Source organism: Lutra lutra, chromosome 1 (assembly GCF_902655055.1).
Source record: "Lutra lutra chromosome 1, mLutLut1.2, whole genome shotgun sequence".
Lineage (NCBI taxonomy): Eukaryota > Metazoa > Chordata > Mammalia > Carnivora > Mustelidae > Lutra > Lutra lutra.
Genome location: NC_062278.1, coordinates 87,208,751 through 87,222,027, shown reverse-complemented (window position 1 = coordinate 87,222,027; position 13,277 = coordinate 87,208,751). Strand labels below are relative to the sequence as shown.

The 13,277-nt window shown below is 36.2% G+C and overlaps 1 protein-coding gene across 13 annotated transcripts in view; it reads left to right on the top strand.

Moving 5' to 3' along the window:
- Nucleotides 1-13,277, top strand: part of B3GALNT1 (beta-1,3-N-acetylgalactosaminyltransferase 1 (globoside blood group)) — a 25,357-nt gene extending 12,080 nt beyond the window's left edge. For 6 of the 13 annotated variants that reach the window (XM_047729403.1, XM_047729376.1, XM_047729344.1 and 3 more), the window contains 2 exons: nt 5,406-5,474; nt 11,223-13,277. In XM_047729403.1, coding sequence (XP_047585359.1) covers nt 11,257-12,252 — 996 coding nt within the window. In that variant the 5' untranslated portion in view covers nt 5,406-5,474; nt 11,223-11,256 and the 3' untranslated portion in view covers nt 12,253-13,277. Of the gene's footprint in view, nt 1-3,517; nt 3,710-5,405; nt 5,475-6,922; nt 6,989-11,222 lie in introns of those variants that run through there. The other 7 variants (XM_047729419.1, XM_047729356.1, XM_047729426.1 and 4 more) reach the window with 5 other exon arrangements.

Here is a 13,277-nt window from a genome sequence, read left to right as displayed (position 1 = left end):
ATTTCTCCTTTTTTTTTTTTTTTTACTTTTTAAAATTCTCATATCCACCTGAATTTTATTTTTGAAAAAATATGAATATGTTTTATTTTTGCCACATTTATTCCAAACCATTTACTAAATCTTTTCCGCATGGGTTTGTGATGCAGCCTTTGCCATTTTTCAGGTCCCAGTATATGTTCAGATCTGCCTCAGGTCTTGGCGCTCTTCAGCTGTTTAATCTGTCTGCGCCTCTATTGTAATTACTGTAGCTCTTTCATAGACTTTGATAACACCCAGCCCACCCTCTGCTTCATGCTTGGTGGTCAAATTTGTATTGGTTCTTCTTAGATCATTAAGTTCCTTTCATAATCCTGTGAATTTATTGATTAGTTTAGGGAGGTAGAATCTTTACTTTTGACTTTTCTTACCCTTGAACATGTGTCTCTCATTTATTCGCATTTTTTTTAATTCTTCAGAAAAGATTTTTACCTTTCCACATCAGGGTCCTGCACGGTTTTTTTGTTAGTTTTATTTAACACTCTGTCGTTTCTGTTGTTGCTGTGTTTTTCCTTAGATTTTTGGGTTTTTTAATGTTTTGGATATATATGTGACCTCATACCCAACATCTTGGTAAACATATATCTGTTGTCTTTTTCCCTTTGACTTTTCTATGTAGATTATTACATTATATGAAAATAATGGCACGTTTTCTTCCCTTCCTTAACAGTTTTTGCATCTTACTTCCTCTTCTTGCTTGTGGTAGTAACACTCTAGAAGAGCAGTGAATAGTAGAGGCAACAGTGGGCATCCTTGTCTTTTTTCTGGCTTTAATAGAAATATTTAAAAAGTTTCACCATTAAGTTTGCTACAGTTTCTCTAACAGGTTAGATATTTCCCTTCTATTCCTAATGTTTGTTTTTTAAAATAATCTTTCTTTTTGGCTTTTTTTTCATTGTTTTCTGTTTTGTCTTTATTATTCCTTCTGTTTTCTTGTTTCTGTAATAACACTGGAATTATTTTTTTTAGCTTCTTGAGCTAAGTACTCAACTCATTTATTTTCAGTCTTTAAAAAAACATTTATTATTCATTATACATGAGAGTCTGCATACTGTGTCATTCTGTTTATGTGACGTATTCTGGTTTGACAAAGCTATAGGGATGAAAAACAGATCAGTGGTTGCCTGGAGGTTCAGGAAAGGATTGATTAAGGGACATTAGTACAATTTTTATTGTGATGGAATTGACTCATATCTTGATTGTACTGGTGGTTACATGTACAGAACAGTAAAATATAAAGGGTGCGTTTTATTATATGTACATTGTATACCAGTTTGGAAAAATCCAGTGGACACAAAAAAATGTATGTAAGATAATTCTACTTTTAAGAATGTATATTTTAAAAGGTTATGAGTTTTTTGTAAGGACTGCTTTAGTTATATCCAGTGTATTTTTATATATAACACTTCAAAATGGGGAGGGAAATTTTTTATTTTTGTTTTTTAGATTTTTATTTATTTGACAGAGAGAGACACAGTGAGAGAGGGAACACAAGCAGGGGGAGTGGGAGAGGGAGAAGCAGGCTTCCCACTGAGCAAAACCTGATACGGGGCTTGCTCCCAGGACTCTGGGATCATGACCTGAGCCAAAGGCAGATGATCAACGACTGAACCACCCAGGTGCCCTTATTTTCATTGTTTTGAATTTTAATGTATTCAGGTGTTTTAAGAATCAAATTAATGTGAAAACTATATAACTTACAAAGTAATATTACCAAGTAACATAAGAAAGGGATACTCTCAGGGAGCCTGGGTGGCTCAGTCAGTTAAGCATCTGCTTTTGGCTCAGGTCATGAGCCCAGGGTCCTGTGATGAAGCCCTCCATTGGCCTCCTTGCTTGGTGGGGAGTCTGCTTCTTCCACTCCATCTGCCTCTTCTATCCTTCCCCATGCTTGTGTGCTCACTCTCTCTCTCTCTCTATCTCAAATAAATAAGATTATTTTTTAAGATTTTTTTTATTCATTTGACAGAGATCACAAGTAAGTGGAGAGGCAGGCAGAGAATGAGAGAGGAGGAAGCAGGCTCCCCACCGAGTAGAGAGCCAGATGTGGGGCTCAATCCCAGGACTCTGGGATCATGACCCAAGCTGAAGGCAGAAGCTTTAACCCCCTGAGCCACCCAGGCACCACAATAAATAAAATCTTAAAAAAAAAAAAAAGAAAGAAAGAAAGGGATGCTCTCATCCCTTTTCTGATCTACCCCATTCCCCCCTATCCATTGTATGTGTCTTTCCATTGTTTTTCTCATACACATAAAATATGCATATTTTTCCTTACTTTTTTTTTTTTTTTAAGATTTATTTATTTAGAGAGAGAGAGAGGAAGAGGGAGGGGGAGAGATTCACCGGCAGATCTCACAACCCTGAAATCATGATCTGGGCCAAAATCTAGAGTCAGATGCTTAACAGACTGAGACACAAGGTGCCTCTTTTCTCTTCGTTTTAACACAAAAGTTAGCATATTATAAACATTGTTCTGTATCTTCCTTCTCCACTTAATATATTCTAAAAATCTTTCATGTCAGTACTTAGAAAATATCTTCATTCTTTTTTTTAAACATCTGTATAGTATTCCATTGTTTACATAAGTAATCCCTTATTAATGATCCCTTGAGTTGTTTTGAATCATTTGCTATTATAATGTAGCTAATGACAGTAAAATGTCTTCATATATATATATATATATATATATATATATATATATATATATGGCTGTGCCTAAAATAAATTCCAGGGTCAAAATTACTGAAAAAAGAGTAAGTGTATTTGTAAACTGTGTAAGTATGTCCAAATTGCCCTCCTGAGAGGTGTTACCGTTTCCTATTCCACCATAAATGAATGGGAGAGGGAATTCGTTTTCTTAACTCCTTTTAGTTTTTATTACTGAAATATTTTAAAGTAAATACAAGTATCCTGACTTCCTCCTCCTAAATTTATTCTCCTAGAAATAGGAAAAGTTTTTTAAATTTAATTTTTAATAGCTTTATTAAGGTATATATACCATAAAACATTTGAATTGTATAATTCAATGATTTTTACTAGATGTACAGAGTTCTGCAACCATCACCCAGTCAAATTTTAAAATATTTCCGTTACCCACAAGTGATTCTCTGTTTTCGTTTACAGCCAGTTTCTTATGCCACCACCAGACAGTCACTAACCTACTGTCTATAGCTTTGCCTTTTCTGGGTATTTCACATTATTAGAGTCATATATATATGACTTTATATATATAAAGTCATATACATATATATATAAAATATAAATGTTATATATATATAAACATATATATATTAATATAAATGTTATATATATAAACATATATACATATAAACATATATATATATAAACATATATATATATATATATATATATATATATATATGGTTTTTTGTTTCAGGCTTCTTTTACTTAGCTCAATGTTTTTTAGATTCATCCATGTTCTGAGTTCTTTTTTTTTTTTTTAATTTGTTTATTTTGAAAGAGAGAGTATAAGCAGGGAGAGGGGCAAAACCAGAGAGAGAGAGAATCCCAGTCAGACTTCATGCTGAGCATGGAGCCCAAAACTGGGCTTGATCCCACAACCCCAAGATCAGGACCTGAGCTGAAATCAAGAGTCAGATACTCAACCAGCTGAACCACCCAGTTGCCCCCATGTTCTGAATTCTTAAAATGGGTATGTTACAGCTTGTATCATCAGTACTTTGTTTCTTTTTGTAGCTGAATAGTATTCTAATGTGTAGATATACCACATTCATTTACCCAGGAACATTTTCTCTTGTAGCCTGTTAACATATCGCACCTGAACAGATTAATAATTCTCCTGGCATCCCCTAATACTTAGGTTGTATTCAGATTTCTACAGGATCCAGTCCAGGACCGTACATTGCAATGTGTGTGTCCTTAAATCTTTTTTAATCTACAGCTGTCTCTTTTTTTCGTGGTACTAAAGACACCATGCTAGCTGACAATCCCAGCTCTTGGATTTCTATGAATGTTGCCTGTGGTGTTCCTTAGCTTGTTCTTCTATTCTCTGTATTTTGTGTACATTTTGATTAGACACCATTTTTGGCTAGGATTCATCAGAAATAATCTTGTTATTTCACACTGTTTCTCATTAGGAGATAAATAGTATGTACTTGTTCCACCATTTATAATGCTAACATTGATTATTAGCACTCTGATTCTTCCAATGTAAGGTTTATATTTTTTCTGTCCTTATGAGTAAAAGGTTATCTTTGTGGTGTTACTTTGGTACCATATAGATGTCCATTTCCTTATTAATCTTCCTTTGATGTTTGAAACACTGATTAATAATCATTGCCTGAATCAGTAATTTCATGAGAAGTTGCAAAATGATAGTATTCTTATTCTGTCATTCTACCTACATTTACAATTGGCATTTTTCTATAAAAAGGAATTTTCCCTCTGCAGTTGGAGCTATTTGTCTCCCCCAAACTATAGATCATTCTTTAAAGCAGAAAAAAAAAAAAAAATGCTTGTTTTCTCTCTCACATCTTGCCCCAAACCAATAGTTTTCAATTAAGGAGCTGATGTAATAGTGCCTCACTGAAATGTAGTAAATTGATCTTACTCAGTTGTACATATTATATACTTTCCAATATGATATTCTCTTTAACTTTATGGATTAAACAAAAACTTGTAAGGATGTTGAGTTTCCAAACAAGTTTTTTTGTTTATGTGTTCTTCAAGTTATGTTTTTGTTATAATTATATTGTGGTCAAATAATGTCAAATAATGTGGCCTCTGTTAAAATGAGGTTTGTTTTTGTTTTTGTTTTCTTTAAGTAATCTCTACACCCATTGTGGGTCTTAAATTCCCAACCCTGGGATCAGGAGTTGCATGCTCTATCAATGAGCCAGCCAGGCGCTCCTGTTAAATTGAGTTTTAAAAAAATTCTTGAAATGGCTTATATAACCTAACATGATCAATTTTTTAATAAATGTGTCCTGTGATTTTGAAAGGAATACTACTATTCTGTTAAACCAAATTTGCTAATACTATTTGAAACATGCATATCCTTATTTTTGGCCTGCTGATGTATTAGTTATTTAGAGGGATTTGTTAAAAACCTCCCATTAGGATTATAGATTTTTCCATTTGTACTCATACATTTCAGAGTTTGCTTTATATATTTTTGAGGCTATGTTTTTATGTTTATATTGCTTCATGATTGTTAAATTATCTTCTTAGATGGCTCCTTTTATTAGTAGCAAAATCTTGTCCCTTTTAAATACTGTTCATTTAAAATATGTGACATTAGTATTTAATTGCAGCAGGCTTCTGATTGGCATTTCCTGATGTATTTTCTTATTCACTAATATTAAAACTTTTGTGTTGTTTTGTTTTAGGCATGTCTATTATAAGCAGTATAATGGCAGAATTTTAAGCCAGTTTGAGAATCTCTCATCTTTTAGTAGGTGAGTTTATATTTACTCTGACAGTACATTTATATTTACTTCTTTTTTTATTTTTAAAAATTTTTTGTTTTACTCTTTTAGAGTGGGAATGGGGTGGGGGTAGAAGGAGAGCGAGAGAGACTCTCAGGTAGGCTCCACGCCCAGGACAGAGCGTGACATAGGGCTCAATCTCACAACCCTGAAATCATGACCTGAGCTGAAAGCAAGAGTCAGAGGCTCAACCAACTAAGCTAGCCAGAGGCTTCCATTTGTATTTACTTCCAACATCTTATGTGTTTTCTATTTACTATGCGTTTTCTCTGCTTTTTTTCCTCTTATCCTACCCTCTACTGATTTGATAGCTTGCTTTGTTTATTTCTTAATCGGTATGGAAGATATATAGTCCATATCTATTAATTCAGTGCTCCTTCTAAGGGTTAATGTACATTCTTACGTGAATTTTTTTGCACAGTCTTAAAGTTTATCACTCTCTCCTTGTTCCTCCTCAATTAAATAAGAATATTAACATGTTTTAATTTTGTGAAAATGTTTTTACAGCAACCATGTCATTTTTACATGGTACTTTACTTTCACTTTTTCACATTAAAAAAATTATTTTTGTTCTTTTTCTTCTCCCTCTCTTTTTGTTTTACTCTCTGTATTAATTTTTACTATCTTTTAATTATCTCCTTGTTTCCACTTGTTTCTTTCATGCCATTCCTTCCTCCTGAGTTCATTTTTCTAAAATGAACATACTAAAATATATTCCTTTGGTACTTTTCAGCTAGTTTATGAACTTTATAAGTCCACATCTATTTGAAAGTGTCTTTATGTCATCTTCAATTCACTTGAAATCTCTAAAATTCATCTATAAAATAGGTGCAATAAAACCAACTGGCCCACCATAGAGAGATATTGGGGGTTAGCTAATAATATTTGTTGTGAACACTTCATAAATTTTTGTATTTATCTGTGTGTATATATATATATGTGGGTAAAGTACTATTATTATTAGCTAATGTAAATCCTGTTAAATTTATATTAGAATTACTATATTTTGAGTGGATTTTAAAAATCATTGCTTACTATGTTAAGATAATATTCACTAAAATCAGAGAGACTTATACCTAATAGAAATATCATGAATTGTACGTGGTCATACTTTGGGAGAAGAACTAGAATAAGACAAAACTCAGAATCCTGACTGCTAGGTTAGGGTTACTACCGCTCAGTGGAACATATGCAAACATAAAATTAAATTTTTGGCTTTGTTTTTATGTATTTACAAAGCTAATACATGAATAGCATGGAAAATCCAAATGATACAAAAAGAAAAACAAAAGAAAGAAGAAATCTTCCAGAAATCCCACAGAATAGAAACATTGACATACTGGTACATATCCTTCTAGAAATCTTGCTCAGCATATGTGACTCTATGGGTTTATAATTATCTTTTCATTTTTCAAAAGGACTCATAGCACATAAGCAGTTTTGCAACTGCATTTTTCATTTGGTAATATATCAAGGGACTATAGGTAAGCTTCATTGTATATAATGAATAAATATATGCTCTTATATGGATGTACCATAATTTGTTTAACCAATTCTCTATTGGGAGGCATTTAAATCCGTTTTTTTTTTTGTTTTTTTTTTTCATATTTTAAATGGCACACAGTTGCCTGCTTATTTCTTTAGGATAAATTGCTAGCAGTGGTATTGCTTGGTCAAAGGGTATGCAGGTTTAAAAGTTTGATACTGGTTTTCAAATTTCCCTCCAGAGTGCCCAAGAATGCCTTTTCCTCTCACATATACTGAGTACGTCATGTTTTTTTCCCTTGAATTTGCTGGTTTGTGGGGGTTTTTTGGTTTTTTTTTTTTAAAGATTTTATTTATTTGACAGACAGCGATCACAAGCAGGCAGAGAGGCAGGCAGAGAGAGAGGAGGAAGCGGCTCCCCACTGATCAGAGAGTCCGATTCGGTGCTCCATCCCAAGATCCTGGGATCATGACCTGAGCCAAAGGCAGAGGCTTTAACCCCCTGAGCCACCCAGGTGCCCCTGCTGGTTTGTGGTTTTTGTCAATATTTCTGCTTACTTGTGAGTTTAAGTATTTTTTCTTATTTTATTGATCATTTGTAGTTCTCTTGAGAATTTCTCTTTTGGCCATTAATTCTCTCGTAGTATTCATCTCGTTCTTAATTTTGGGGGGCTTACAAGTCTTTGTCATAAAACTTCAGTTGTTTTTTTTTCCCAGTTTGTTTTTTAATCTTTCAACCTTGTTTGAGTTTTTTATTATTGTTTATTTTTTTTCAGTTTATTTTTTTTTTGCTTTTCAATCTCGTGCAAGAAATTTTTGAAATTGTATTATTTTCTTACAGTTGAGTAATTGAAAGGTCTTCCCCACTTCAAAACTATTAAAATATTCATCCATATTTTCTTTTAGTACTTTGAAAGGTGCATTTTTCTCTTACTTGAGTCTTTAGTCCATTGAGAACATTTTTTGTATGTCAGTGCCTCCCTGTTTTTCATGTCTTGCTCTGGTTTCCAAGCTTGACTAGTAAAAACCAAAACAGGAACTGAATCATGGCGGCAAGGGAGATTTGCCTCACTGTTTCCTCTTCTCACAGCTCATCAGTGTGCCTGGGTATTTGTGAATAGAGATGGAGGTTCAAAGGGGAAGGGGTGGTTGGGAGGTAGTAGTCGGCGGTCCCACGCCAGGATTGCCTGCTGTGAATGCATGTGTGGAACAGAAGATCAAAGAGAGGACACCAGCACAGTGTCTCTTAGAAGTTTAGCGTTTCACTTATTTTAGTGACCCCCGCGTTCTTATCAGGAAAGTGAAACTGTGGTAGGGTGACCGAAGACACCTGGTGACGTGAGAACTTAGATATATGTTTTAAGCCTTGAATACCAAGTGCTCTTTTTCCATGATGAAGCCGTGAACTCTCTGAATTCTGTGCACTGGTGATAACTTTTTACTTCAGTATCTGTTTCTAGTTCAGAAAGGGACTGGAGGAGGTGGACTTGCTTCTTTCCCTCTTTGCCCTCTGATCCCCTGGCCCTGTTAAGTTTCTTCTCTATCTTATAGAAATTTCAAGCATTATTTGTGACTGCTGCATGCTATCGACTGTTCATTTGGTGAAATTGAAGGTCTTTCATAGAGAAGAAATAAATCAAGATGGCAAGAAATAGAAATAGATTTATGGGTGTGAAACCTATTTTTCTTTAAGTAGTAAGAATTCATAAAGATTATCTTTTTTTTTTTTTTATCATTTTAGGATAACTCCTTTGACAATACAAATCAATTTAGAGAACACAGATGGGAAAGAGTAGTTGCCCGGGGAAGAACACAGCTGGGGAGGACAGAATCTGTTTACTGAACACTTAATGGCCCGCCACATGTTTTGTTTTGTTTTGTACACGCCATTCTCCATTTACGCTGTCCTGACATCTTCAGTGCAGAGATGCGGAAACTGGGGCTCCGAAAGATAACATACAGACCTGCTCACCGTGTTTGTTGAAGGTCAGAGCTGGGGTGTGGACCGTGGTCTGTGCCTTTAGAGCCACCTGTCTAAAGTCTGTCTGGCCGGTCCTCGAAAGACCTTTCCCCTTTTGGGGGCTGGAGAGTTCTTCTTATCTTTGCTGCTGCTTTATTTTCTTTGTGGGCCCACAAGCAGTACACCTCAGAACCACAGGCACATTATCACTCTTGGAAACCATGGTTTACAGAACGCACATAACATAACTTCTGTAATAAGATTTGCTGTTTTGAGTTCTTCCCATTATTGAAAAGTAACGGGGCCTTCATTGCCTCAGTGCAATTGTAAATGCCGCTCCTCACACAGGATACTTTCCTTCTCTTGGTCTGAAGTTTATGGCTTCATTATGGCTGATTGTTGGAGTGAGGCGTAAAACTACACCTGACATGTACAACAAATGTACAAGCTGTTGTTGGCCAAGGTGTAAATTGAGCATCCTAAAGTTGTGCAGTGTCTAGTAGCCCAGTGAGGAGAAAATGTAAGAAGAGGTTAATTACTTCTGTAATCTTTCCTGTGGGTCTCTTCTGTTTCACATTTTTCCAGAAGCTGGCTGTGTAAGGCTAGTAAGGGGGAGGTGGGGAGGTTGGAGTGGGATTGACAGACCTACCTTTTACCCTTATTATAGCTAGAAAGAGCATAACAGACAAGTCTGTGTTCCTTGCACTCCTGCTGTAGGTCTCTCTCTGTCTTGCACTTTGACGATTATGAGAAAAACTTTGCCACCAAGGTCATAGACTCTAAATGGAGAGGCAAGACACATGTACATGAAACTGGAGAGTATGCCAGAACAATTCCATTGTATTGCATGACTTTACGTATAGAAAGCACTAGAGAAAGGAAAGATTACTGTGATCAGAACTAGTCAGAGCAGGTACGATATGGCCAGAGAGGACAAGGAGTCTTGAGATCCTGCCATCTTCATAGTATTAAAAGGCAGAAGAGCTGTGTGTCCAGAGACCTAAGACTGACCCAAAGTAGAACCCTTGGGAGGCCAGCCTTCCCATATGATGACATTAATGTACGGCCCCCTAACAAATTCTGGCTCCCCAGAACCCTACCCCCAGATGATTGTGGGTGAAGAAATACCATCAGAGCCTCTCAGCCTGCCCCCCATTTTGTTGATCTGTCTCTTCTTCTGATGTCCCTTAGTGTTTGATGTAAACAGTCTGCCATGTTTCCCTGTTGCCTTGGGTTTGCCTTCTTCTCCTGTCTCCTTCCTTTCGTCGTCTTAGTGCCTGATGTAGTCTGTGAATGGGGAAGATCGAAGAAACACTTAGTGTATGTTTGTCTTTAGACCATGGTACCAGGAAAGCCCTGCGGGATCCTGAATTATAAACCAGCCACATCCTTGGGTTCTAGCACAGAGCTGAGGCCACACTGTCACTGCAGGCTGTGTACTCTGTGTCCCCTACCTCTATTCTCATCTCAGCTGGGGTCTGTGTAAAAAGCACATGTTCTTGGAGATTCCATCCCATGATTCCGATCTGGCACAGGGTTTCTGAATAGATTAGAATGGGGAACAATCAGTACTAGGGACCCGCCTTTAATTTAAGCACTTGCTATCCAGATTGAGCACTGAGTTCAGCCAACATGGTAAAAGGGGTGCTGGGATGTGTTTGGGCAAGTAAAAGCTCTGTCACAGTCTTGAGCATTTAAAAACTCTGGAAATGGTTATCCTGTTTGTATCTAGAAGATTTGTCTCTCAGGTGAAGAGTCTCTGCTTTCCTCCCATCTCACGTGAATAATTGTAGCTACTGGATTTTCCTTATTCCATGTTTGCTAGAATCCACATGAGATCACACAGCTGAGAAAGGCCCTTGGTTTATTGGGACATGTTGCTGGTAACATCTCCTTGTGTTAATTTCTTTATGTCTTTTCCATACCAGTGAAGAAAAAAATGCAGCTTTTTGTCTTGGGGTTTTTTTGTTTTGTTTTGTTTTTTTCATTGCAGGTTTATTTTTTAACCCCAGTTACTCATTTCTCAATGTCCCTCAGGACATCCAGGACAAAATTGTATTTCACCAGTTATTTAAATCAAACAAAAAGTATTATTTTTCCCAAAGTCATGAAGGATATGTTTTTAACCTTGATCTTGATATAAAAAGCTAAAATGCACTCTTGGTTGTTGGTATCCATTTGTTGCTAGTTAAATCAAATTAAGTAGGCTTGGATCAGGATTCTTGGTTTTGCTTGGGAACTTATAACTAATCAGGTCTTTGATAATCTTCCAGAACCTGAGGCTCGTGTGCTTCTGAGCTGCTGTGGATGGCCCTGGCTCTCTTGACCACCCTTCCAAGTAGGATGTCACTGAGATCCCTCAAATGGAGCCTCCTGCTGTTGTCACTGCTGAGTTTCCTTGTGATGTGGTACCTCAGCCTGCCCCACTACAATGTGATAGAACGTGTAAACTGGATGTACTTCTACGAGTATGAGCCCATTTACAGACAAGACTTTCGCTTCACGCTTCGAGAGCATTCAAACTGCTCTCACCAAAACCCATTTCTTGTCATCCTGGTGACTTCACACCCTTCAGATGTGAAAGCCAGACAGGCCATTAGAGTTACTTGGGGTGAAAAAAAGTCTTGGTGGGGATATGAGGTTCTTACCTTTTTCTTACTGGGCCAGCAGGCCGAAAAGGAAGACAAAATGTTAGCGTTGTCCTTAGAGGATGAACACCTTCTTTATGGTGACATAATACGACAGGATTTTTTAGACACCTATAATAATCTGACCTTGAAAACAATTATGGCATTCAGGTGGGTAACTGAATTTTGCCCCAATGCCAAGTACATCATGAAGACAGACACTGATGTTTTCATCAATACTGGTAATTTAGTGAAGTACCTTTTAAATGTAAACCACTCAGAGAAGTTTTTCACAGGTTATCCTCTAATTGATAACTATTCCTATAGAGGATTTTACCAGAAAGCCCATATTTCATACCAGGAGTATCCCTTCAAGGTGTTTCCTCCCTACTGCAGTGGGTTGGGTTATATAATGTCCAGAGATTTGGTGCCAAAAATCTATGAAATGATGAGTCACGTAAAACCCATCAAGTTTGAAGATGTTTATGTTGGGATCTGTTTGAATTTATTGAAAGTGGACATCCATATTCCAGAAGACACAAACCTTTTCTTTTTATATAGGATCCATTTGGATGTCTGTCAACTCAGACGTGTGATTGCAGCTCATGGCTTTTCTTCCAAGGAAATTATCACATTTTGGCAGGTTATGCTGAGGAATACCACATGCCATTATTAATTTGACAAAAGCCTAGAGAAAGTCAGGGTACCCTGTGGAAAGCATTAAAATTACTTTAAAATCTCCAGTGGAAAACTCACGGGAAGGTCACTGTGTTGATTTACACTGAACCCAGACTCATGAAGTGCCCGTGGACTGGGGACTGGAGGGTTACACTTGTGATTTATTTAGATGAAAAAATCAGGTCAGGCCCTTTAAAGGCGATAGTAAGAGGAATTAAACATCTCATAAAGGAATTGGAGATTTTTGTTAATAAAACTAATAGGACCAAACTATTTGAACATGTCATTCTAGAAACTAGAACTTGTTAAAAGGGTTTCATTGAATTATAAGCTCATTAGCCCATAACAACAAAGCAGTGTGGAGTCCTATTCGTTGAACGGTCTAGTCAGATAAAGGTTTTGTGTATATCTTACATGGATTACCAGTTTTTAAAAATACATAGTTCTGTGTAAAAAACTAAAGTTATGCTGAGAAAAATTTCATCCGTTTTGGTCATTCAGAAGGTACGTCAAGATGTTAGAGCATTTCACGGTTATGAATTACTGTTTAATACTACTTAGGACTTTCTGGTGTTTAAATGTTATGGTTGTTTCAATACTGTATTAAGAAAATAGTGAATCATCCTTCACGTTGTAACTTTTTTCTGGTTACTTCACTGATGAGTTTATTATTTGATAGCTCCATTAATGCAAAGTCATTGGTCGTTGTTGCATATCAGTAATCTCTTAGACTTTGATAAATATTTTACTGTGGTAATGTAGAGAAGAATTAAAACAAGGTCTGAATTATTGTCTTGTTTTTAAAAAATATAATTCCCAGTGTTTTTATGTCACTACATCTGTCTCATTTTTCCACTTGAAAATTGGGAATAATATAGAATGCCAGGCAGCATGTTTCCTTTTGGAAAGGACTCTGAAGACAAAAAAGAAAAGAGAGAACCCGACGGCTGGGATATTATGAGTGTTGTTATTAATCTGATCCATGTGTGTGCTCATTAACAATCAGTTTGAGAATAAAGAGGG